Source organism: Emydura macquarii, unplaced genomic scaffold, assembly GCF_026122565.2.
Source record: "Emydura macquarii macquarii isolate MOO-44397 ecotype Brisbane River unplaced genomic scaffold, CSIRO-AGI_Emac_v2 contig_1230, whole genome shotgun sequence".
In the NCBI taxonomy this organism is placed as follows: Eukaryota; Metazoa; Chordata; order Testudines; family Chelidae; genus Emydura; species Emydura macquarii.
The window spans coordinates 6,226,206-6,251,796 of record NW_027131367.1 but is presented as its reverse complement, the minus strand read 5'-3'; the positions used below and the strand labels follow the sequence as shown (position 1 = coordinate 6,251,796).

Sequence of the window (25,591 nt, the reverse complement as noted above, 5' to 3'; positions counted from 1 at the left end):
CATCTTTTGTCTCTCACCCTCTACTGATTCTTCTATTAGGTTTTCTGTTTTTCATATCTTCTGTGCTTGCTCTCTTTTAATTTCTTCTCATCCTTCAGTCTACCCTGCTTTCCTTTTCTTTCTCTCGTTTCTCCTCACTTTCTCTACCACATTAATATATGTTTTCTTTATCTCCTGTCCAGGGATACCAGGGATACAAGGGTCCCTTTTGTTCACATTGTCTAATCATATCTGTTGTCAACCCAAAGTGTATCGGTAGCTGCCTACATAATTTTTAAGATGATGGTGTCCCTTTAATTCCATTATGCCAGAATGTTTTTGGAAAGCCTTTACTGCACTTATTTAAATGTACAATCACTGTTTTTTATGAAAATGGATAACAAGGAAATAATATCCTCATTATTTTAATAAGTGGTTGCGGTCATTGTAAAAAGTTGAACTTTGATTTTTTTTCCTGAAGTACAGCAACACACATTAATAACACAGGAAACTTTGTTTAAAAGAAGATCTGGTTGGTCTGCTATAATAAATTCTTGCAAGGTAAAGAGTGATGGGTTATTTAGATAAAGGCTTTAGTGTGTTAAACTATTGTCTTGGCTATGATGATGATCTTGGCTGTATATAGCATCTTTCATCCAAATGGAACCCAGAATGTTTAAAAACTGTGTATGTAAAATAGGCTGACCCTGCGCATCTTTGGACTATAGCCACCTCTGGGGTGATCTGTGACAATTCTTCAGCAGCACATAAGAATACAACATAATATTTTAGGACAGGAAATGAAGAATACTGTGTCAGATTGAAATTACAGAGAGATTAAGCCTCCTATTTTCATTTATAAATTCAAAATGTGGCAAGCACTCTTGATATATTTCGTATTTGCCATGCCTGATAGATCAGTTTAATCTTCTCTAAAAATAAAGGACTTAATGTTGTAAGATGTGTATTGCAATCACATTTTCATTCCAAATCTTCACACTACATTTTACAGATTATATTCTTGAAAGCATTTCCTGGAAATTATGCATTTTGTGTGATGTGATGTTTGAATCTCATAATTAGAGAAAATTAAGCGAGATATAGCTGTCTGATAGAGGAAGTGGTTTGTGCACAGTGTTTCAAATGCAGTGCTTAAAGTTCATGATTGAAAGGGCTGCTGTAATTATACATTACTTTTAATGAATTTTTTTTTACAATGAGTTCCATGTATGATTGTTTGCTTGTGTAGTCATACTGTACTCAATTTTATTTTTTGGAAAAAAACACTAGGTTGAATTTTTTTTCTCCGTTAACCAGTGTAATGCCGGAGTAACTCCACTGACACTAACACAGTATATTTGCATATATATGTACTTTTGTAAATTTTGGCCATAGTTTTAAAAAGTTATTTTATAAGAAATAATGAAGAAAAAAGCTATGTCATATGATCAGTAAGGTACTGTTGTATAATGTCTTGTTTTCCAGATAGAAAACCCAAGGTATTTGCGAGAGAAGCCCATACCTCTGTCCCTGGTAGGTGTTATATTCCCTTGATGGTTTATGGCAACAGACTTGTAAGTTGTCTTTTATATTTTTCAATTTAAGAATGATTCTCTTCAAGGTAATGCTTTGAACTTTAATATGATCTTTCTCATTCACTAGATAACACCCAAAATGGCTTTGGGAAAAATTAGCACTTTTCGTGATGAACAATCACTGTTTCGCATGCATGAAAAAGAGGTAAGATACTTCACAAGTATGGATCTTTAGACTTCCTTAAAAAAAAAAAAAAAAAAAAAAAATGCATTCTTGCAAAATAAATAAGTGATGATTTGATCAGTAATTTCTGTTCTTTCTCAGAAGAGAGGGTGTATGATCAAAACAGTGTATATATAGTAGTATAATTATGGATATGCTGGAAATCTTGCTTCAAACAATGTACTTAAAGGTCACTCAGTTTGTACTAAGCAAATAATTTATTTTACAACAATTTAGGAAAAATATGACAGCGTCAATATTTAAAGAAAAACTGTGTATTGGTAACCCTTTAGAAATGTGCCAATTAATTTCCTTTGATCCTGCAAACACTTACACGTTATTAACTTTACTCATAATTAGTTCTGTTGAATTACAAGATAATACAGATTCTAGTGACTGTATCTGTTTAATTTAAGTAGAATTTGCCTGTGTGCTGAAGGGCCACCACTGTATTTTAATTCGTGTCAGTACATACAAAATATGTGCTTTTGGAAATTTATATGTAGCATAAACATCAACAGCTTCCTTTTTTGCTCCCCTAACTCCCACCAAACCAATCTGTGAAACTGAGGAAAGATATCTGGAATATATTGGAAGGCTGAAGGAGAAAGATGTCATGGGATGTGGGAGGTGGACAGGAGAGCTAGGCTGTGAGAATTATTTTTGGAAATAGATATTGTGTTAAATAATATACCACTTCTTATGCACATAAATTAGGGGCATAATGAATTCAAGTGACATGAACAAACCACTCAGGCTTTGCTCTTATGGCTGATATCTTCATTAGAACCCCTGGATGGAATTTACAGTCTTATTATGTACAATTTGGGGCACATTATTCCTTGTACTATAAAACCAAATCCTTTAATACTGTAACTGGGAAATCTTTTTGTGACATGCTTGTATCTATATTATTGTGATGTCTCTGCCATTACTTCTGTACATATTCTTTTTCACTGATGCATATTAGCAACTTGGAAACTGTAGACACATACTCTGTATTCTACTATGCTCTGTCAACCTAAGCAGCTGCTTGACTAGCACCTTGAAAATATTAGTGTTCTGAGGGTTAAACTTCCAAACCTTCAGCTAAGAGTTTGGGATCCATAAAACATATACATTACATCAGCCTAAATATCCCACAGTTCTTTTCTCATATTGTTCTAGTTGTGGCAGGTTACAGTATTCAATTTTCATTCATCAGAACATTCATGAAATGATATAGACATGAGGTGTGGGATGGAAGTAGCAGGCTGCCAGGTTTACTCATTTAAATAACATACCGGGGTATATGGGAGTGGAACTGTCTCCTCTATCCCCTACCCCTTTTGTCCTCGAGCTACTAGGCAATTATTTAAGTCCCTCTCAGACCACGTGGGCTCTGCTGTCCCTCATGGAGGCTAGTGATAGACATATTCCAACCTCTGAGCATCTGAACGTCACCCTGTGGTATCCAGCTCCTTATCTGCTGCACGCTCACATAATTACTAGACCTGCTGTTCCCAAAAGAACTGTACAGCACCCACTTACTAGTTATACCTTAGATCCCAGCTCTGCTTAACGCACAGCATTTAGATGTGTGTCTAGTGAAAACAAGAATAAGTTATTTAACAAAAAACAGAGATTCAAATGATAGCAAACAGAAGCATTGGAAACAAAGGGTTACATATAAAATAATACCAATATTTTAGAGCCTAAACTCAACTAACAAGATGTTCTCTTGTCTAATAAGATACTACTTACCCCCAAAGTCTTTCCCAGAGCATTGCTGAGACTTTTCATGAGATTAGCTCACTGGCTGTTATCCAGGGTTTTCAGAACCCAAAGCAGTGGTAATTTAATTGTTTCTCTGAAGGTGATGTCAGGAATAAATCAATGGGGGAACAGCTCATCCATCTGATAAATGATTGATACAAACCAGAATGCTTTCACCTAAAACTACTTTTTTTTAGGTCTCAAATGTGTGCGCGCGCGCACGCATACACTTATGCTGTAGCAGTAGGTTCAGAGCATCTTAAACCTTCATATTTATCAAAGTTAAAATTGTTTTGAGGAGTCAACAGTCAGGCTTCTGTGGGGCCCCTCCTTTCGCCTAGGTGCTGCAGAACTTAGGCATCAGATCCTTGCCAAAGGAAAGCTCCTTTGGAGTGCTCCAAAGCACACTTTCAAACTAACTAAACTTTTTAAATACTTTTTCTCCAGGCTAAGCACATAAGTCACAATAGCCTCTAATAGGCTAATAATTTCCCTAGCAACAGCCAATAACAATTAATTATTTTCCTTACCAGCAAAGTATTTCTCGTTATAACAGCAATAAAATTTACATATTACAGGCACCTAAAACCAAGGCCATTGTCCAAACATTCCTTCTATTTTCATAGTGCATTCACTTGTTATCCCATCTTCCATTGTGATAGCAAAACTGCAAACGTGCAGCTGTGTGGCCTTGCCTCACAGGGTCCTAAAGCTATTTCTAACTATGTTTGGGTTTGGGTTTCAACTGGCAGTGACTGAACATGCAAGATGGCTGACTGCAATACAGTCAAGTTCTAGAGTACATGCAGGAATATCAAATTTGGGGGCTACTTGGCAACTTGCCTTCCCTGATGAAGGATGGAATTATAGAATCAAGGATGCCAAGGCATCTTTTTGTGCCCCGGATGTATCACACTATAAGAATGACCATACTGGGTCAGACCAATAGTTCATCTAGCTCAGTGTCTTATCTTCCGACAAATGGCCAATGCCAGGTGCTTCAGAGGGAATGAATAGAACAGATAATCATCAAGTGATCCATCCCATCGGCCATTCCCAGCGTCTGGCGAACAGCAATCCTTGCCCATCCTGGTAATAGCCATTGATGGACTTATCCTCCTAGAATATATCTAGTTCTGTTTTGATCTCTGTTATAGTCTTGGCCTTCACAACATCCTCTGGCAAGGAGTTCCCATGCTGACTGTGTGGTGTGTGAAGAAATACTTCATTTTGTTCGTTTTAAACCTGCTGTTTATTAATTTCATTTGGTGACCACTGGTTTTTATGTTATGAGAAGGAGTAAATAACACTTCCTTATTTATTTTCTCCACACCAGTCATGACTTTATAGACCTCTATCATATCCCCCCTTAGTCGTCTCTTTTCCAAGCTGAAAAGTCCCAGTCTTATTAATCTCTCCCTCATATGGAAGCTTTTCCATACACCTAATCATTTTAGTTGCTCTTTTCTGTATCTTTTCCAATTCGAATACATCTTTTTTGAGTCCTTTTTTCTTCACTTATAAAACAGGGTTCCCCCTGTCCCCGCTGGTTACTTCTTCTTATTTATTTTCCTCTTGAAATCCCCTCAATCTCTTCATTAGCATTTGACTCAGTATGCTAATTGTCTTCCATTGTAAGACACACAATACACAATGGCTAACTAGGAAGATAAGTGTCTCCTACCTCCTGTCCTGGTGGAGTCTGTCTCATGGCATGCTACCTGTGGGTGACCTGGCTATAACTACAAGGGCTTAAGAACATAATTTCCAATATATATGTGTCTCATTACATATTATCCATGTGTACATTTCTCAAAGATTTTGATGACCGATGTGATACAGGCTTTAAGGAAAAACCTTACATAACACTCTTTGGGGAACCAGAATGTAAATACCAGATCCAGCGGATCCTTGTAACATTTATGCACCCTTGTGTACTCTGCCAGTTGCCATCAAGAGGTCCTTGGGTCACAATCACTTAGCTCTGTTCCCTCTGGTCATGCTTTTCCTGTGTGCCCAGGAAGGCATACTCTCTCTATGCCCCCACCATCCAGACTCCTGAAAAGAACCCTATTGTGCCCATCTCCTGCAGTCCAAGAAAAAAACCCACCCCTTGTTTGGCGGAAGGGGCAATTCTTAATTTAGAAGGCTTAGTTATTGTTTACCAAATGTTTTGATGTTGTCAGAGGGGCTGCATAAGTGCAATGTATTATTTTTTATTTTATTTTAGTGTATTACCTCTTTCCCCCTACTTTGTTTTTTGTTACAATGGTGGGGATCAATTTATTTTATTTTACATTTGATCATACTATTCTGAGAGATGAGAAAAGAAACAGGTATCCAATATGCACAGTAATGTTTCCCCCCTTACTGGTACAATGACAAGCTACAGCAAACTTGGAAAGACTTAAATGTAGTGTAGTTAACCTTTGGGAAGAAATGCTATCCTATAGACCTTATTCACAGGAAGCAGTACCTTGTATTTCAAAATGAAGTTTGGATCTGGCCCTTTATTTGTTGTTTATTTGCTCAAATTTGAGGATAGATAAGATTCTGTTGCGTGTTAACAAAACCAACCTTTTACCCAAAATACCTGAGGTCTTTTCAGGTTATATCAAAGGAAAAAACAAAGCAATTTTTGTAAGTATAATGGTAGTTTGCACGTGTTAGATTCATCTGTTTTTTTACTCCAGTTTTGATTCCATATTATTTTTGGACATTTATTGTTGGAGGTTGTTTATTCTTTAGAATATGTTATGTGAATAATTAAGAGGAAACGGTCACTTTTGATTATGTTGTGCATGTAATGAGATCTTTGCTTTCTAAGATGACATTTTGGTATTGGAATAAACGTCTGAATGCCACATTTGATCACTGAAAGAGAGAAAGCCATGAACCTGTTCATATATTGCATCTAAGCTTCGTTTTGAAATGTTTTGTAGTTTCATGTGTTTCCACACCCTGGGCTGTTGTTTTTTTTTTCTTGGTGCTCTAAATGGATTGCTTTTATTTTTTGTAGCTGCTCTGAGAAGTTTGCAAATACAGTGTCAATTGGTGTGTAGCTTGAAATGTATCCTGTAAACATCCTGGCCCCAAAAAAGTTTACTATTTTCCTAAGAAATCCCATGATGATCTGTTTTTGGTTTTTTTGTACCTCCCCTCTCCCCCCTATGCTCCTCGTGCTGTAATGCTCCTTACAGGTAGTACAGCAGAATTCTGATTATATGACTAGAATGATGGACATGTAACAAATTCAGACAATTTTTTTCAAAGCAGCATATTCAAATCTGGGAACACCACTTTCATCAGAATTAAGTTATGACGTGTTTGACTAAAATAAATTCCCTTGTAAATGTGAGGATTTTCAATTAACTTTTAAAAATCTGCACATTTGTACTTTTATAGATTTTTTTTTTTTTATAAAATGTTTGTTTCTCTCTCCCCCTCCACTTTTTAAAATTCATACTGTATTTACTTAACCTTAACAGGCCAAATTCTGCTTACCTCAACAAATTTTAGTAGTCCTATTGATGTTGTTATATTTTATTTATTTATTTAGAATTTATAAAATATCAGAATCTACCCCATGCTGTGGGCTTTCTCACATAAAGACTGACTGTATAAAATAAATACATTGAATTTTATAGCAAGCTGCTCAGCTCACAGTAATAATTACATGAGTATCAGACAAAAACAGTAAACATAAAACAAATTGCTCCCATTCAGCACTCCCTTCCCAAATTCAGAAGTAAAAAGATGGGCCTTGCACATTGTCCAGAAAGTTAATGAATCCAGGGCCAGCATTGGTTCAGCATGCTACTATATTTAGCGGTGGCAGCCCCTCAGGGACTCCCAAACTGCCTGGACTTGATCTGAGATCACATCTCACAGGAACACAGACAGCTGCTACATCCTAGTCTCCTTATATCTGACAATGTGGCTGCTGTATGGCTAAACTTCAAGGAGTGGCCTGCTCCGAGCAGGTCCAGCAAGTCTTGCTAGGTAGCAGGAAGCCCTTCATCAGGGTGACCTACTTGGCAAAATGGAAGTGCTTCACCTGTTGGGCATCTGAACGGAACCTTTCTTCAACTCAATCTTCTCTACAATCCATCTTGGAATATCTGCTCTATCTAAAGTATCAGGGTCTGGCACTATTGTCAATCAAATTTCACTTGGCAGCCATCTCGACCTTCCAATCTAGGGCAGATCAGTTATCTTCTATGAGATGACAGTCAGATTCCTCAAAGGTTTAGAGAGGTTCTTCCTTCAGGTCTGTGATCCGATTCCCCTATGAGACCTTAACTTGATCCTGTCAAGGCTCATAGAGGCCCCCCCTTGAGCCTCTAGTGTCTTGCTCTTTTCTACTTCTTTTATGAAAGATTGCCTTCCTTGTGCCAATTACTTCAGCCAGAAGGGTCTCCGAAATCAAGGCCCTAACTTCAGAACCCCTCCTTATATGGTATTCTACAAAGACAAGATCCAGCTGCCTCTTCACCCTGCCTTCCTAAAAACATGGAGTCGCAGTTCTACATCAATCAGGACATATTTTTCTGCCTGTCTTCTTTCCGAAGCTTCACAGCACTGATGAGGAAAGGTGGCTACGTACTTTAGATGTTACACAAGCTCTGGCCTTCTACATTGAAAGGACCAAGTCCTTCTGTAGGTCTATGAAGCTTTTTATCGTTGTGGCTGACAGGATGAAAGGACTCCTGGTGTCATCCCAGAGAATCTTGTGCTGGGTCATTGCCTGCATCTGAGCTTGCTACAAGCAGGCAAAGGTCCCACCTCTGACTATTGTGACAGCTCATTCGACAAAAGCAGAGGGATCATCATCATCTTTCCTAGCGCCGATAACAATCCAGGACATCTGCAGGGCCGCGATGTGGGTCATCAATACATACCTTGGATTGATGGCGTCCCACGATTCCATCGCTCAACAGGCCTGGGATGATGCTATTTTCAGCAGAGCTGTGTTGCAATCCGCACATCTGTGAACTCCTAGCCCATCTCCAGAGGCACGGCTTGCGAGATACCTAACATGGAATGGACATCAGCAAGCACTTGAAGAAAAAACAGTTACTAACCTTTCGTCACTGTTTTTCTTTGAGATGTGTTGCTCATGTCCATTTCATGACCCACACTCCTATCCCGCTGTCTGAGTTTCAGGCAAGAAGGAACTGAAAGAGAGGGGAGCTGACAGTGCCCTTATACCAGTGCATAATGTGCGCGACCTCAGAGGGCGCTAGAGCCAGCCTCATAGACACCATTGAGGGAAAAATCTCCGGCACTGGTGCATGTGGCATGCATGGACATGAGCAACACGTCTCAAAGAAGTACAGTTACAAAAGGTTCGTAACCATTTTTACCATGACTTAATGAGGGAAGGAATCCGAAAAGCTGCTCCCTATCAACAACTTCAAATTCAATTCGATACTCAAGATGCTTTCTCTACCAACCACACTGAGCAGCCTTGTGTAGATCTCACTTTCTCTGACTTGCTTTGTTATTGCCTAATTCTTTGGATTGGCGGTATTCAAAACCACCAGTTGTACCAGAACATGGTAAGACAAGATTTCATTAGAGGTGGAATAGACAATATATATCTATATCATCTATATCTAGATATCAAGAAGCACTCTGTTGTCAGCTGAATAATATTGTGAACGCATGCAGATAGCAGGAATTCACACTGAGCCCCTGTAAAACACTCAACAAAGTGATTCTGTAGAAATTGCAAAGTCTTCTGCAAATCACACCGTGTAGGATCCAGTCCTTTTTGGTAATGGCACCGTACTGTAGGCTATTTTTAACTTGAAAGGTTATAGAAAGTATTTCACAATCACCATGTGCTTACTATTAACCTGGAGGCTTAAATGTGTTTTCTTCTTAGTTTGACTGTGAGGCTCAATTAAAAGTGAGGCCTTTTCATTTAGAGTATGGAAATACATTAACAGAAAAGTAATGCTGTACAAAAGAAAGTTTTCTAAAGATTTAGCTTTTTTCAACTTCTTTGTGGTAAAAGGGAGTGCGTTAAATAAAATAACTGTGGTTTTTTGCTTTTAACCTTTAGCCCTTCATTCATAAACCATCCCTGCACCTGTTTTAACTCTGTAATGCCAAACACATGGCCATTTTCAATGATAACCACATCACAGAATTGTTCAAATATGAGCATCATCAGGTGGTGGGTTTTAGTAGTTCTTTCCCGAATGCTTCTGACGCAGATTAAACCATTTGGGAAACTGTCATCACTGAAAAATCTTGGATTCAACAAGGAAGAGGCAACAAAACAAGGGCAGATCAGTTTTCAGCAGTTCAGAACAACTGAGAACAGATGGCAGGAATGGTTTATCTTGAGGAATAGGCAAGCTCCCTTTGAACTTCACCTCCACCCATCCTGAATGCCGCCCACCCGTTGAGTGAAAAAAGAAGTGAAGTACTTATTTCTGTTTTTCAAAAACAAAAAACTGACTATGTTGTTAAGATTTGATTTTGAAACTCTTGTCGAATAGAGAACAAATCTATTCATATAATTCCAGTATTATTTTTGTGGTTGTGGATAGCCACCAATCAATTTACTTGACATAAAATACTTCATTTTGGAACTACTTTGTGTTTCTTTAAAGGGCTTCTATTCCATAGTTTTTCAGTTTCACATTTTTATTCTTTGCTAGTACATTTTTTGTCTTTGTTATCTTTATTATCTCTCTGCAATATGTTTTTTTTCCAGTAAGCAAGCTATCTAAACTCAATAAATTAAAGCTCAACAGATCTGAAGCAAGAATATTTCAAGTGACTTAACATTCTGCTTTTCAAATGTTGCCAGTATGCAGATAGCTGGCAATAAAAATTTTGTCAAGAGACAAACTTTTATTTATGTATTTATTCTTTTAATCTGAAGGTTATTATAGTACAAACATGAATTCTACTGTAAGTACTTACATGGCTTGAGTGTAGCATAATTATATTCTCTATAGTGCTGCTCATGGCTGCTTACTCATATTGTAGATGAGGCAATTATTGAGGGCTATGCAGGGTGTAACAACTATGTTATGAAGCTTGATATGTGACTTTTGAGATCGAAGGGGAAGTATGTAGTGTAGTTGTAGCCATGTCAGTCCCAGGATATTAGATAAGGTGGTGAGGTAATATTTTTTTATTAGACCAACTTGGGAGAGACAAGCTTTCCAGCCACACAGAGTTCTATGGCTGCAGAGGTGTTAACAGACCACTCTGCCTTGAATGGACCCTTACAATATGTGCTCATTTTTTATGCTAAACAATCTGTTCCAGTTTGCATTTTGCTATGATACTGGGAGCTCCTTTCCCAGACCGGAGGAAGAGCTCTGTGTGGCTTGAAAGCTTTTCTCTCTTACCAGACCAAGTTGGTTCAATAAAACAGTGGTTCTCAATCAGGGGTATGCGTACTCCTTGGGGGTACACAGAGGTTTTCCAGGAGGAACATCAACTCGTGTAGATAGTTTTACAGCAGGCTATATGAAAAGCAAAATCGAAGTTAGTACAAACTAAAATTTCATACACACAATTACTTATTTTTCAGTTACTTATTTTTCAGTAATAGTGTGCTGTGACACTTTTTTGTATTTTTATGTCTGATTTTTTTAAGCAAGTAGTTTTTAGTGAGGTGAAACTTGGGGTACGCAAGATAAATCAGCCTCTTGAAAGGGGTACAATAGTATGGAAAGGTTGAGACCCACTGCAATAAAAGATATTATTACCTCATCCACCTTGTCTCTCTAAGTAAAGAGAAGTTCAGTTTTTTCAGTCTGTCATGTTCGTGGTTATGTTCCTGACATTTCATATTTTGATCTTGGACTCCTATGCTAAACTTTTTGTTGTGTGTTGGGCTTTAGAAGAACCACGCAGGTGTCCTTTGCACCTATTGTGTTCTGGGTGTGCCTTAGAGAAACTGTCAGCACAAGTCTGTTCATATGGACAGCATGACTGGTGAGTGTGGAGGGGAATATAGAGGTGTGGGGGCCTCTTTTATCTGGAAATGATGTGGTGGTGAGAGGAACTTGTGTTGGGGGCAGTGGGTAATTTTCCATGGGAGGTATGGAATGTTTGCAGTATAACGTATCCTGGTTTGCCATGTGGTGGTGGATGGTGAGGGAGTACATGTTGAGGAGAGAGGAGGGCTGAATAGTGGGTGGGTAGCTGGACAGCAGTTGGACTGTGACATTGTTATAGTTAAATATCTGCAGACTTTGAGATGTTGAAAACAGAGTCACTCTGTCACTTTGTGGACACTTTGACCTGCGTTTTAAGGATTGGCAAGATGTACAGCCCATCTCTCATTCAAGGGAGAGAGAAGAAATGGGTTGTAGGGTGAGTAGAAATGGAGGGCAGAGAGGGACACAGAAACTGGGACTCAGATTAAAGAGAACAGTGATAATTAAAATGTCAAGTGAAAGAAGTGAGGGAGTTAGAAGAAAAATGAACATGCATTTTAGAAAGATAAAAATGATAGAAAGTTAATTCAAGGAAAATGGACACTGAACAAGAATGAAGGGAAAAAAAAATACATCAAGCCATGGAAGGCTGGCCAGAGGACCTAGAGACTGGGACCCTGGTCTTAAGTCTGGCAGGGTGGCTCACCCATCAGACTGGCTTATCCTTTCATTAGTTTTATGAAGTGGTCAGTGTGAATGAACTTTTTCAATATTTTCATGCTTCCTCTTAATTTATTTAAAGTATTTAAATAATACGAATTACACATTTAATGCTTACTGGAGTAAGAGCAATTAATAAAAACTGTTACAAAGACAGCATTTTAAAAGACAACTCTTGTAATTAACCTGAGCTTCTAACAATGTAAAATTAAAATTGCTATGCTTTGGGCTACATCACAGATTAGACATTTTTCTCTTAATTGAAAACAGATATTTTTGTCATTTTTGCTAAGAATGTAATAAACTCCATCAGAATTGTTTTCCTGAATATTATAATGAAGTGTGTGTGTGTCTGTGTGTAAATAAATAATTATATATATAATATATATATCACACGCACACAGCACACTCATGAGGAACTTTAAGAGCCCCAAGCCTGGGCAAAAAAGGTTTGAGCTGAACTTTGTTGCTGTTTTGTTTAAATTTGTGTTAATAAAACCAAGCCCCAAGAAGGAGCTGAGTTTGGACCCCATAATATGTGAACTGTGTCTGAGAGCAGGTTAAGAAAGGCATATGCTTACATGAAGTTTGCAAGCCTTCTGTAATTCAAAGGTAAAGAAAATCTTTGAAAATACAAGTGTGATTCAGGCCCAGTCACCAGTGTCAACAAAGTAATCTTTCATGAACTTGGTTTATTCTTAAAAGGAAAAGAATAATTTTTGTAGAAGAAAAAAGCATTGCACTATGTATTTCATTCCAAAATAATAACAAGTTTATTAAAAGTGTTGTTTTGGCTCCTGAGTGTCTTAACATGTATTCATTTATGAAGAAATGTACTTGGGTGTAGAAAATCAATGCACAGAGTTAAATACTCTATATGTGCATTCTGCACATCAATTACTGTATCACAGCTGTAAAACACCTGGAATCTCATATCTGTTGCTGATAATTAGGGTCCCTAAATCTATGCATAGACTTGTTAACTCATTTGCAGCTCCTGTTATATCCATGTTCAAATAATTTCACAACCACAACCTTCATTCTGTAATTATTGCTTGCTTAAATCATAAATACTTGAGACATATAGTATCATCCATATGTATCCATATACTACCATCCGTAGTACTATATATAACTTCTTCCCTTTATCTTCTCTATATAGATTATTTATTCTTCCATTACTATTAATTATTTGTTTACAGTAGCACTTGGAATTCCCTATCAAGATCAGGGCCCCATTCTGCTATGCACTGTTCATGTGCATTAAGCCTGTCCCTACACTTAAGACCTTAATTTAAATTGACAAGACAGATGAAGGATGAGATGCAGGAAATATTATTTCTGCTATTTTACAGATGGTGAACTGAGGCACAGTGAAGTTAAATCATCTTCTCAATGTCTCTTAAATAGTCGGTGGCAGAACTGGCAGTTTAAACCCAGATTTTCCAAGTTCCAGTCCAGGTTTTTCCTCATACATGGACATTCAAATTAGGAGAATCATTATGCCATGACTTACACAAACATGTTATCATTATCTCCATTATTGAATACCGTTTCCAATCGTGGGCAGCACAATATACTTCAGAGAAAGCTGCAAGAAACCCTTCAGCCAGCAGATGTAAGATAATCTATCTCCCCTGTGCAACTCAAGCCTAATAGTTAGAGACTGGCTTAAGTTCTGAAGCATAATGTTTTGTATCCCTTCCAAAACTTCTTTTAACTTTTAGTATAACTTTGGATTTTCTTGTTTACTATACAGAGCTTCTACCAAAACCCCAAATCTGACATACCAATTTTGAGACTAATATTTGTAGAGATCGAAAGAAGGGGTGGACAAAAATTGGGTTTATATTGTAGCTACCTTCACTCCATTTTACATATCTTATATGCAGGGTGTATATGTGCTTCATGTGCATAAGAACATAAGAATTGGCCATGATGGGTCAGACCAGTGGTCCATCTAGCCAAGTATCCTTTCTTGGGTCTACATCAGTGGCCAATGCCAGATTTTTCGGAGGGAATAAACAGAACAGGGCAATTATTGAGTGATCCATCCCCATTGGCAGTCCCAGCTTTTGGCAGTTGGCAATTTAGGGACACCCAGAGCTTGGGGTTGCATCCCTGATCAGCTTGGCTGATAGTGATTGGTGGACCCATCATTCATGAACTTATCTAATCTTTGTTGAACCTATTTATACTTTTAACCTTCAGAATATTCCCTGGCAACAGTTTTCATAGTTTGAGTGTACGTTGTGTGAAGCAGTGCTTCCTTATATTTCTTTTAAACCTGCTGCCTATTATTTCATTGGGTGACCCCTGGTTCTTATGTTATGTAAAGAGGTAAATAACACTTCCCTATTCACTTTTTCCACATTATTCATGACTTTATAGACCTCTGTCATATTGCCACCTAGTTGTTTCTTTGTCTAAACTGAACAATCCTAGTCTTTTTAATTTCTCCTTACATGGAAGCTGTTCTATGCTGCCAGTCATTCTTGTTGTCCTTCTCTGTGCCTTTTCCAATTTTAATATAACTTTTATGAGATGGGGCAACCAGGATTGCTCACAGTATTCAAGGTGTGGAGTACCATGGATTTATATAGTGGAATTATGATATTTTCTGTCTTATCTATATCTTTCTTAATGGTACCTAACATGCTCTTAGCTATTTTGACTGCTGCTGCATGTTGAACAGATGTTTTGAGAGAACTATCCATGATGACTCCAAGATCTCTTTCTTGGTGGTAACAGCTAATTTAGACCTCATCCTTTTGTATGTATACTTGGTATTATTTTTTCCAAGATGCATTATTTTGCACTTATTAACACTGGATTTCATCAGCAATTTTGTTGCTCTGTCACCCAGTTTTGTGAGATCATTTTGTAACTCTTTGCAGCTTTGGATTTAATCATCCTGAGCAATTTTGTATTGTCTGCAAACTTCGCCACTTCACTTTTTTCCCCCTTTTCTAGATCATTTATGAAAATGTTGAACTGCATAGGTCCTGGTATAGATCCTTGTGGGACCCCAATGTTGACCTCTTTCCATTGTAAAAATTGACCATTTATTCTTACCCTTTGTTTCCTATCTTTTAGCCTGTTACCAATGCATGAGAGGACCTTCCCTCTTATAAGTGTTTACTTTGCCTAAGAGCTTTGGTGTGGGACCTTGTCAAAGGTTTTCTGAAAGTCCAAGTATGCTACATCAATTGGATCACCCTTGTTCACTTGCTTGCTTACACCCTCAAAAAATTAAAATAGATTTGTGAGGCATGCTTTTCGTTTACGAAACTATATCTCTTGTTCATGTGACTTCTGACCAATTGTGGGGTTGTTCCTACAAAACTTACTTACAGAAGTAGTCCCGTTGACTTCATAGTCATGAAATGTCATTTTTATCTACTTTGTAGATATCCCTTCAGTGTTGATCTTAGTAAAACCAATTTTAGTGGTAGACTGACATGACACAGAAATAAGAGATCTACATACAATGTACTGCCAGTGTGAGAAACATTTTTACAAACTGGCTTTGTGATTTTTAAAGTTTGCTAATATTGATATTGCTGGTAATAGATTTCTTAACAACACTGTATGTGCCACATAAGTGACGTATGTCTTTAATTATTGTACATGTGCACTGGAGACATTGAGAAAGATCAAAGAGGTGGTTTAGCAATTCAGACCAGTGTTTTAACCAGCAGAATGTCCAGATGGTTGTCAGGCAGCTGGGAATTAATCTCTAGCGGCATTATTAATCTGTTACACCTCCAAGTAGCTTTTTAAAAAAAATTTCCTTTCCATATACAGTATAATTTTCTATTAATAAAAAACTGGAGTGGAAATTCTGAGAGTAATTGCAATATAATGGTCTATATCTGGAAATGTGTGAAAAATGAATGTAGTGGCAATAGTTGTGTATGATTTTGTAGTAGATAAAAAGATGGATGGAACTGAACATAGGCTCAAAGACTGATGGCTTACACATTAGAAAACAATAAATCATATTTGTAAACAAAAAGCAAATGTGTGGGTTTCCATTGTACATATATGATTTGGAACATAGAAACTGGGTTATCACAGTTGATTTTCTAATTTCTGCTATGTAGGGAAATCATTGGGGTTTCTGTTGCTTAACTAGAGATGAACTGACAAATAACTTGATTTAGGGCAGTGGGATAATTGTCTGTCTGTTTGCTCCTCTGTTCACTATGGCTCCAATCCTTCAGGTTGCTGAGCACCCCCCAATGCCACTCACTTCAATGGGAACTCAGCAATTTACAGAATTGAGCCCAATTTCACTTGGCCCTGATCCTGCAATCTGGACTGAATTTTCTCTGTCACCTTTTGAAGCCCATAAAATTCTGCATGGGCACAAGGTTTCACCTGCGTGGATCAATTTTCAGGACTGGAACCTCAAGCACTAAAAAGGATGCAATTTGTTGCACTTTAGAGCTCTATTTTTGGTCTGTTTATAAAGAGTTGATGCTGTATGTGTTTGACAATTGTTAAATATGTTTCAGGCTTTTTGGCAGTTGTTGATCCTCAAGTGTCATAATTACAAGTGGCGGAGACTGTTCATTATGTGTAAGAAGTTGTCACTCCAAATAAAACTATTGAATATTCTTCCAGTGCAATATTTAAGAATTCCTTAAAATATTTAATATGATGTGTTATGGTACTAAAATACATTTTAACAGGATCATTCCTTTAATAGATATTTATCTGGATAAAATTATTTCAAATGACTAAATTTGATCAGGGCAAAACTATTATCATTCACTTCAAAAAAATTTTCCCTTAAAGTTGAAATCCCTGACAATATTAAAAATTAAAACAAAAAATTTAGATGACATTTTCTTTTTTGAAAGACATGAAACAGACCTCCATATAAATAATGAAGTGACAATGGCTCTAAATTTTTAATTAATTTATAAGTACAAAAAGATGTAAAGTCTGTATTCAAACCAGTGCCTCGGGGGATTTGAGAAAAATATTTCATATTTTACTTTCTTGTTGGGAAAATAAGTTGCAAATAGAATATAACATCAACTTCAGAGCAAACACTTCTATTTTGAGTAGCTGTACATTTGGGACATTTAAAAATCATGTCCTGTTAATTTATAATTTGAATGGATATCACATTGTTTATACTAAAACATGTCCTTTACAAAAATGTTAAAAATGAAAAAACATCCATATACCTACATATATAAATAATTAATATATGAGGCCCTTGCTTTGTGAATTTAAAAAGAAAATTTTAAACATTGAAAAATTTGCTAATGGAATTTTAATTTTCTTATTTTAAATTCCTGGCAAAAACTATATATAAATTATTAAAATACAATTATCTAGAAAAGGAGTTGCATACCACAGCTTTTTTTTGTGATTTTTGGAATGTTCTTAATATTTTTGAATTGCAGTTTTATTTTTGCTGAGTTAAGACACCAGTCTTTCAAAGACTGACACATATGATTAACTTTATGAATTGTAACTTGTCCAATCCATGCAGGTGTAAACCCTTTACAGCTGTGAAACTTTGCAAAGCTTCAGTACCCTATCTGTGGTGATCAAATTATAGTGTTAAGACCAAAGCTAGATATCTGGTATTTCAGAAAGACAATTACCAAAATCATTTCTATAACAGAAAAAAGTATTTTGCATAAGTTAATTTAATTTTAATTTCTTCCCATATCTAACATTATAGTACCATGTGAGTTCCTTGGGTGAATGAAATAATGTGTAGAGATTTTTTATTTTGTACTGATACACTTGATATCACTTGAAAAACATCAAGAAAAATGCCCAGGGTTAATGTAAATTCCAGATGGAAAAGCTGCTTTTATTGTACATTATGTTCCATTAGGAAGAATATTATTTATTACTTCCTTTAATTTGTAGGATGTTTGAAAATCTGACACAGTTTTATAAATTTAAAACAAGTAGAAAGATAGGCAAAAAGCAATATCTGTGCTCTCTGAAAGAATCATTTGTGGAAAATGTAAATGCAACAAATGAAAACTGCTGTGCCCTTGACACAGAGAAAAAAATGCAATTTTCATATAACAGAAACAATCCATATGCCAAACTTTCACAGATTCCTTGTTTATTTATATAGAAACCCAGATTCATCAAATGGAATGAATCAAACTTCAGAGAGGTGCACCACTTGGTTGGTGGTTAGATACTTTGGGAGCCCAAGAGAAAAGGGTATTTTTATAACTAGGCTTGATCATGCTGTTACACAAAGTCAAGGACTTCTGAAGTTTTTAGCTATGAAAGAAACCTTACTTTTCACCAAAGGAAACCATCTTGTTCCTTGATAAATTATTTGTAAAGTAGTTTGGTGTGTCAGTGTAAGCTTTACTGTAGTCAATCATTTATCTGCAGTTTAGACATACAGTTGTTTTTAACCTCCCAGTAATTTTAGATGAGATATTATATGTAAAATCATTTACAGTGAAGCAGCCCACCTCTTTAAATCTTGAGATTTTTCTTGTTATCCTCAGACAGCTTATCCTAAATAGCTTAGGAAAAGGACACAGGCTGTGGGCCTTCTAACTCTTGCAGAGAGCAGCTTTTTTTTGCTTAAGGCCTACAGGTCGATCAGCTCTCATGTACAAAGTGCCGTTAGAGCACTGTGCTGGAGTTGCAAAGAAGTCAGCTCCACTGCTCTTTAAGTTAAGGCCCGTGCTGTGGTCATGGTTGATATTTTGCTCCTCTCTGCATTTCTTTGTGTTGCTGGAAGTTTTTCTGTTACTATGTCTTCCCTCTTTTAGGTTTCAGGATGTTTCAGGTCTTGTTTTTCTGTTGGAAGGAATACAATTAGGGTGATAAATAAGCTTATGCTAGAAAAGGAGATATTATTTTAGAGGGGAAAAAGAAGTGTATGCCACACCGAAACTAATCCCCACTCATATTTTTTTTTCATACAGACCATTTATGTGTATTTTCCCCTTTGCAATCCCTTCAGGATTAGGTGTCAATATTGCAGTACAAAAATCCTTTACTTAGCAGTGAAAAAGGATGGTTTTAGCTCTTGTTTTATGTAATTTTTTTATCTATGTATTTATATCTTTCCTTGCAAGTCATTATTTATGTATATATTATCTAACAGACATATATAATGGCTTATAAGAAAGGATATATGATGAAGTTGGAAATGATGAACTTCGTTCTGCTAGTCATGTATTTTGAGAGTTGTGGAAGCAGAGAGGATAACTGTTTTCTTCTTCAAGTAGTGTCAATATGAGTGTTCCATAGTAGGTGTACTTGTGCTGCTGATCAGAGAACTTTGGTAGTAGTGTCCATTAAGCCCATGTATGCGCTGTCCCTCCATGCTGTGCAATAAGGTTTGCCACTGCACGAGGACTAACCCTCCTCAGTTTCTTCTCAACTGCCCCGGGCTAGACACAGAGCTAATCGCTCTCCGTTAGGATCACACTCTATCTGCTTTTACACAGTTAGCCTGTTAATAGTATAGTTATAGTTATTCCTTACCTTCTTTGTTATTTTACCCCTCCCCTCAATCAAATAAAATAAATTTCCTCAGGGCCTTCCCCCCCCGAGGATCCTTCCCCTCCCAGCGGTGTATGCCAGATTCACCGGCCTTCAAAAGGTGCCTCACTTGCACAGAGGCAATTCCAATTGCGGACAAGCACTCTAAGTGCATTCGCTGATTTGGGGAGGGCTACATCCAGCAAAAGTGTAACCTCTGCCAGCAACTGCAACCACATTCCCACAAGGACAGAGAGCTTAGGCAGAAGATTATCTTTCTGGAAGCAGCTCTCAGACCTCTGCAAGACCCATGTCAGGAGTCCTCAGGCAAACAAGAGTCTTCTCCTCAGCCCCTACATCTGACGGCTCAAGATTGAAGAAATAGGCTGCTGACCCCTCTCTTAAGGCATCTAAAATGAGAGCAGGAAGTCCTCAAAGTGAGCCAAGAGATAACCGCAAGCTATCTCCAACTCACTTGGTTTCTTCAGTGCTGCTGACACCAAGACCCTCACAGTTTGATGCTCATGGAGACAACCAGCACCCAGCACCGCTAATTTGCCCACAGACTCGAAGGGTGTGGGCACTGAGTCATTGGCACCCGGAGACAGTGGTAAGCGCTCAACTAAAAAGGTGCTCCTGGTAAGCCAATCATCACTGGTGCCATCAATGACGTCTCGTCAGGCACTAGAGCATTTGGCACAAACAAGGTTCCCAGCACTACTGTCAACACTGGGGCAATTGGTGTTTTCACATCTCAATCTTATTGGCTCATAGGCAATTTCTCAGATTTACCCTGCAACAAGACCAGTATCAAAACAGAGTGTTTCCTTTTGGGCTGTCGTTGGCCCCGAGAGTATTTTCCAAAGTTCTCTTAGTGGTAGCCAGTTGCTTATGCTCTCAAGGGATAATGATTTATCCTTATCTTCATGACTGCCTTCTCAGAGTCCACTCTCTCCAGGAGGCCTACCGGGTCACCAAAATGACCATGAACTTATTTAGACAGTTAAGTCTACAGATCAACACTGAGACGTCAACCCTCATTCCGGCCCAATGCCTAGAATTCATAGGGGCTGACCTCAACTCATTACCTGCCAGAGCATTCCTGCCTCAACACAGGTTTCTGTTGTTAGCCTTGGTATTAGACACTATTTAAAGCAGCCTGCAAGTATCAGCCAGACACTGCCTCCAACTACTGGGGCACATGGCAGTGACCACAGCAGTAAAACCACGTGCCAGGTTTCACATCTGATGCCTCCAAATCAGCTCGATCTACAGACCAAACAGGGAGAGGGTGGAGAAACCACTGTCACCTCCTACCAGGGTCAAAAACTCCCTAGATTGGTGGAAGGACTCAACCAATGTTTGCAGAGGGACCTCCAAAATCTCACCATCGATGCTTCTCACCACCGATGCAACGCTGATAAGGTGGGGCATGCACCTAAATGGCCTCACGACACAAGACAAGTGGTCACCCTCAGAGATGTCCCTTCACATCACTCTCCTCAAGCTACGAGCAGTCAGGAATGCCTGCGCTCATTTCTGGCTGCTGTGGCAAAGAGACGGCTCTGCTCTAGTGGGTCCCGTGCTTTTTTTCCTCTGGTAGTGGGTCAGGGCACCACCAGTTGCCCCATCTCCTCTTGGGGGGGCCCTCCAGTCATGTCCCTTGGGGAGGGGAAGGGAAAGGGACCCGAGCCTACCCGCTCCTCCAGGTCCCAGCCCAGGGGCCCTATGAATAGCAGCTGTATGCCACTGACAGTGCCCACGGCTGCAATTATTTTCCTCCTCTGCCCCTTCAGCTACTTGTTCCCTGTCCCCTCTCTTCCTGGGCAAGGTCTCTTCTCTCAGGCCTCAGTGCCTGGGGAGTGTGTCCGCTCTGCTTGAGCAAGTTTTCCCCCTCCTGGTCCTGGTACCTTTCTCGAGATTCTTTTCTGATCCTCTGCACAACACAGCACTCTCCAGCTTGCTCTCCTGCTTGTCTAGACCCTGGTTTTTTATCAGGCTCCTGGCTGGGCCTTAATTGGCCTCAGGTGCTCCTAATTGCCCTGTAGTAACCCCGGCTTAGTCCACAGGGAACAAGGCCTGATCATTCTAGGGCTTATATACCTCTCTTCTACCACTCTCCGCCTGCCCTCTGACCTTGATGTATCGCACTGCTGATTACAGGATCACACACGAAGGTCCTAACAGACAAAATAGCTTGTATGTACTACATCAGTTGACAAGGAGGAACCAGATCATCCTCCCTATTCACCAAAGTGATCAGCCTGTTGAATTGATGCATCTGCCATGATGTTACACTTTCCATGGCTTATACTACACAGTGTTCTTCCCAGACAAGGTCACATTTAGATCGCACCCAAAATGTATCTCTAAAGTAACCTCTCCATTTCACATGAATCAATTGATTTACCTTCCAAATTTCTACCCAAACCTCACCAAGACAACAGGGAGGCCATATTAAATACTCTAGATGTCAGGAGAGCCCTGGCCTTTTACTTAGATAGGACAGGAGCTTTTAGACTTTTCCATTGCAGACAGATCCAGAGGCTCAGCAATATCCCAAAGGCTCTCTTAGTGAGTATTGAACTGTGCTAGTCAATATTATCAAGCTCGCAACATGACCCCTCCAGATTCAATTTGCACTCACTTCATGAGGTCGATCTCCTTGTCTGTCACCTTCTTCAAGAATGTCCCTTTCTCAGAGATCTGTAGAGCAGCATTTAGGGTATCTGTCTATATCTTCACAGAACATTATGCGATTACTGGGGACTCCGCCTCTGATGCTATCTTCACTCCACAGTATTATCTGTAACTGACCAGACTCCAAAGTACCGACCCACCAGAAGGGATACTGCTTGGGAGTCACCTACCATGGAGCACTCATAGGGACACTACTCAAAGAAGTAGTAGTTATTCACCTTGTGCAGTAACGATGATTCTTTGAGATGTGTGTCCCTGTGGATGCTCCACAACCCATCTCCTTTACCTCTACTTCAGAGTTCTCAATCATGACTGTGCGGGAGAAGGAACTGAGGAGGGTTAGCTTGCGCGTGCTGGCTAGCCTCATGGAACAGCACGGGGGGTCAGCACATGTGCAGGTCTAACGGACACCACTACCAAAGTAAGGGACGCAGGGATGCAAGTACATCTACCATGGAGCACTCATAGGGGAACACATCTCGAAGAACCATAGTTACTGTACAAGTTGAGTAACTTCTTTCTGTAATGTCAACAGTTCAGTACTAAGAATTTAAGACAAATACATGCATGAATAAACTTTACTCTAATTTTATAAACTCTTATAAATAGAGTATAAATAGACCAGTATAAATAAAAGTTTTACATATGTTTTCTTTTTCAGCCAATGACTTTCTGTGTGACCTTTGGCAAGTCAGTCATTTTGTTATGCCATATTTTTGGGAATAAAATGAGGATAATAATCCTTACTCATCTTCATTTTTTAAATATAAGGGAGTGGGATACAAACTTTTTTAGAAATATAAAATTAAACCAAAAATAATAAAACCTTGAAAATGTGAAAGTGTTTCAGAATGGGCAGGCAATAGTTGAATATATAATATCTGAAATATGTAATATACCTAATTATAATTGGTAGTCTGGTGTAGAGAAAAATGTTGACCTATTGTCTCTAGCGTCAGTTCATGTTTCAACAAATTTTGCCATATATGTTTGTTACACACAGTCATGATAGCTAGGGAGAATAAATGAGGAATTGCTGCAGAAAATATATTGTAATTGAGTTTCCCCATAGGATACTACAACCTCTGCAAATTCTTCACTACAGGCCCTGTAGGAAATAGATTCTTGTTCACGTTCTTCACTGTACTGTATCTTCTAAAGTTCTTCGGATGAAATCATGGCCCCACTGAAATCAATGGGAGTTTTTCTGTAGACTTCAGTGGAGCTAGGATTTCAGCCCTAGTTTTCTTAATATATGATGATTGTTCCTTTGCTTTCCATTTCATGAAAACGTAAAGATGAGGTGGGCAGCAGCGTAGATTTAGAGGTTAGTGGGGCATTTGTCTGCCAAAAGAAGCAAAAAATGGATTATAATAACTGCTGTACATGATGTTAAACTGTTTGGAGGCATAATTTTAGATGTGTGAAAATAGTATCTAATACTAAGTAATGGAGACTTCAAGCCAAATATAACTTTAAAATATTCTCTAGTAGAGCACATGTAAAATTGTTCAGGGGAAGCAAGTGAAGTGCAGTACTTCAACAGTGATTCAGCACTTGAATTATCCAGATGAAAACACTATATATGTGCAAAGAATTCTTGTTTATTATTACTTAGCCTCATGTAAGTGGCATTCAGTAGGAAGTTTACTAATTGCATGGAAAAGAATGAAGTTTTGTTTGATAATAATAAAATAAAATTTATCATTGTGGATTAATAATTCCTTTTTTTGTTTTGCTATTATGCAGGTGTTGAAAATTTTGTCTTGAGATAAAAAACAATAAGTTGCCTTAAATTATTTGTTCTAACTTTGAAGTTAGAATTTACAGTTTACCTCTCCTGCCCCCACACACACTCACTCTAAAAAATCTGGTAAGTGACATAGAGTTTTGGCAAATATCCCAAAAATACTGATATACATGAGACCTTCAAGATGCCACCTCTGGCCTGAAGGTGATTAGTCCAGTGAAGACAAGCAAACAGCGATTAATAGGAGTTCAAAGTATCTCTGAGCGCCAGGCACAAAATAACAGATCTGCACAGTGATATGTTTATATATCAGATAATTAAACAGATCAAACAGATCATACTATTTCTGCAAATTCATATGAAAAAATAATGGCATGATAAATGCTGGGATTGTGACATATGAAAAATTCGGGAAGCACCTAGATAATTGATATTAATGGCGGTAATAGGATGACCACTAAGAGGTTTAGATTATGAACTGCATTACTAAAGATTTCTGAAACTGCCTTTCTGAAGATGGAGAGACAGGGTGGGTGGAGTAATATCTTTTATTGAACCAACTTCTGTTGGTGAGAGACAAGCTTTTGAGATTACACAGAACTACATTTATGAAAATGCTTTATAGTGGTATGATGACATAATTGTTTGCTGTTGATGATTTTTTGAAAAAAGGAAAGTCTGACTAGGCACTTAAAAACAGTTCTGTTGGTATCACCCTCCATGGCTTTAAACAACAGGGGCAGCACAGATGTTTGACATCAGTAATGTTTACATGGCCTTAGGGTTTAATTGCTTCATAGTCTCTGTGAGGAGAATAAACAATGACAGAAACCCAAAGGAATGATATTCAGGCTATGGCAATGGCTAAATTTCACACTTCATTGCAAACTTTTCAACTATGGATAAATATCTACTAAAAAAATTAAGTTCTCTTTCCATCTCAGGGATAGGGCATCATGTACTCTCTGTTCTAAACTACCTCTTAATTAGGAATAAGGAGATAAATCCATATCCAAGCTGTTATAGTGTATATGACATAAGTACGTAAGCCAACAATTGCTTTCTGATGAAGATGAATGCACTGAGGTCTAAATTGTTTTCATCTGCTTTTCTTTCTGAACACATGAAAGGGTTGCCATGACATTGTTTGTAGAATATTTTCTGTTTGCAACATATGATATTAGACCCATAAAATGTAACTCTTCTGCCAGTCGGAGTTGGCAGCAACAATGGCTGGGTACAATATCTAGGACATCCTTCAACAATACAACCCAAATCCGGCTCAAGCCCCCACCCAGTAACCGGGGACAGTTACACGCCACCCCTTGTGCATCTCTAGAGGCAATACTTCCCCTCTCGTGAGCACAGAGCACAGTGTAGAAAGGTACTTTTAATAGAAAGGGGGAAAGTAACTAGGTATTAACTTGGGAAAACGCTGCAAGCAGGATTCACATGAATAAGACACCCATCCCAGAGTACGTGGGGCAATTTCCGTTTGCTTCAGATTCTTAAGTTCAAC

General features: G+C 38.3%; 1 protein-coding gene across 6 annotated transcripts in view; it reads left to right on the top strand.

The window, feature by feature from the left end:
- The window catches only part of CEP112 (centrosomal protein 112), a 284,681-nt gene that overhangs the window by 34,500 nt on the left and 224,590 nt on the right, over nt 1–25,591 (top strand). For all 6 annotated transcript variants that reach the window (XR_010919549.1, XM_067547323.1, XM_067547324.1 and 3 more), the window contains exons 7-8: nt 1,465–1,512; nt 1,642–1,719. Coding sequence is in view for 5 of the 6 variants with exons in the window: in XM_067547323.1 (XP_067403424.1) it covers nt 1,465–1,512; nt 1,642–1,719 (126 nt within the window). In the remaining variant the exon portion in view is untranslated. The remainder of the gene's footprint in view (nt 1–1,464; nt 1,513–1,641; nt 1,720–25,591) is intronic.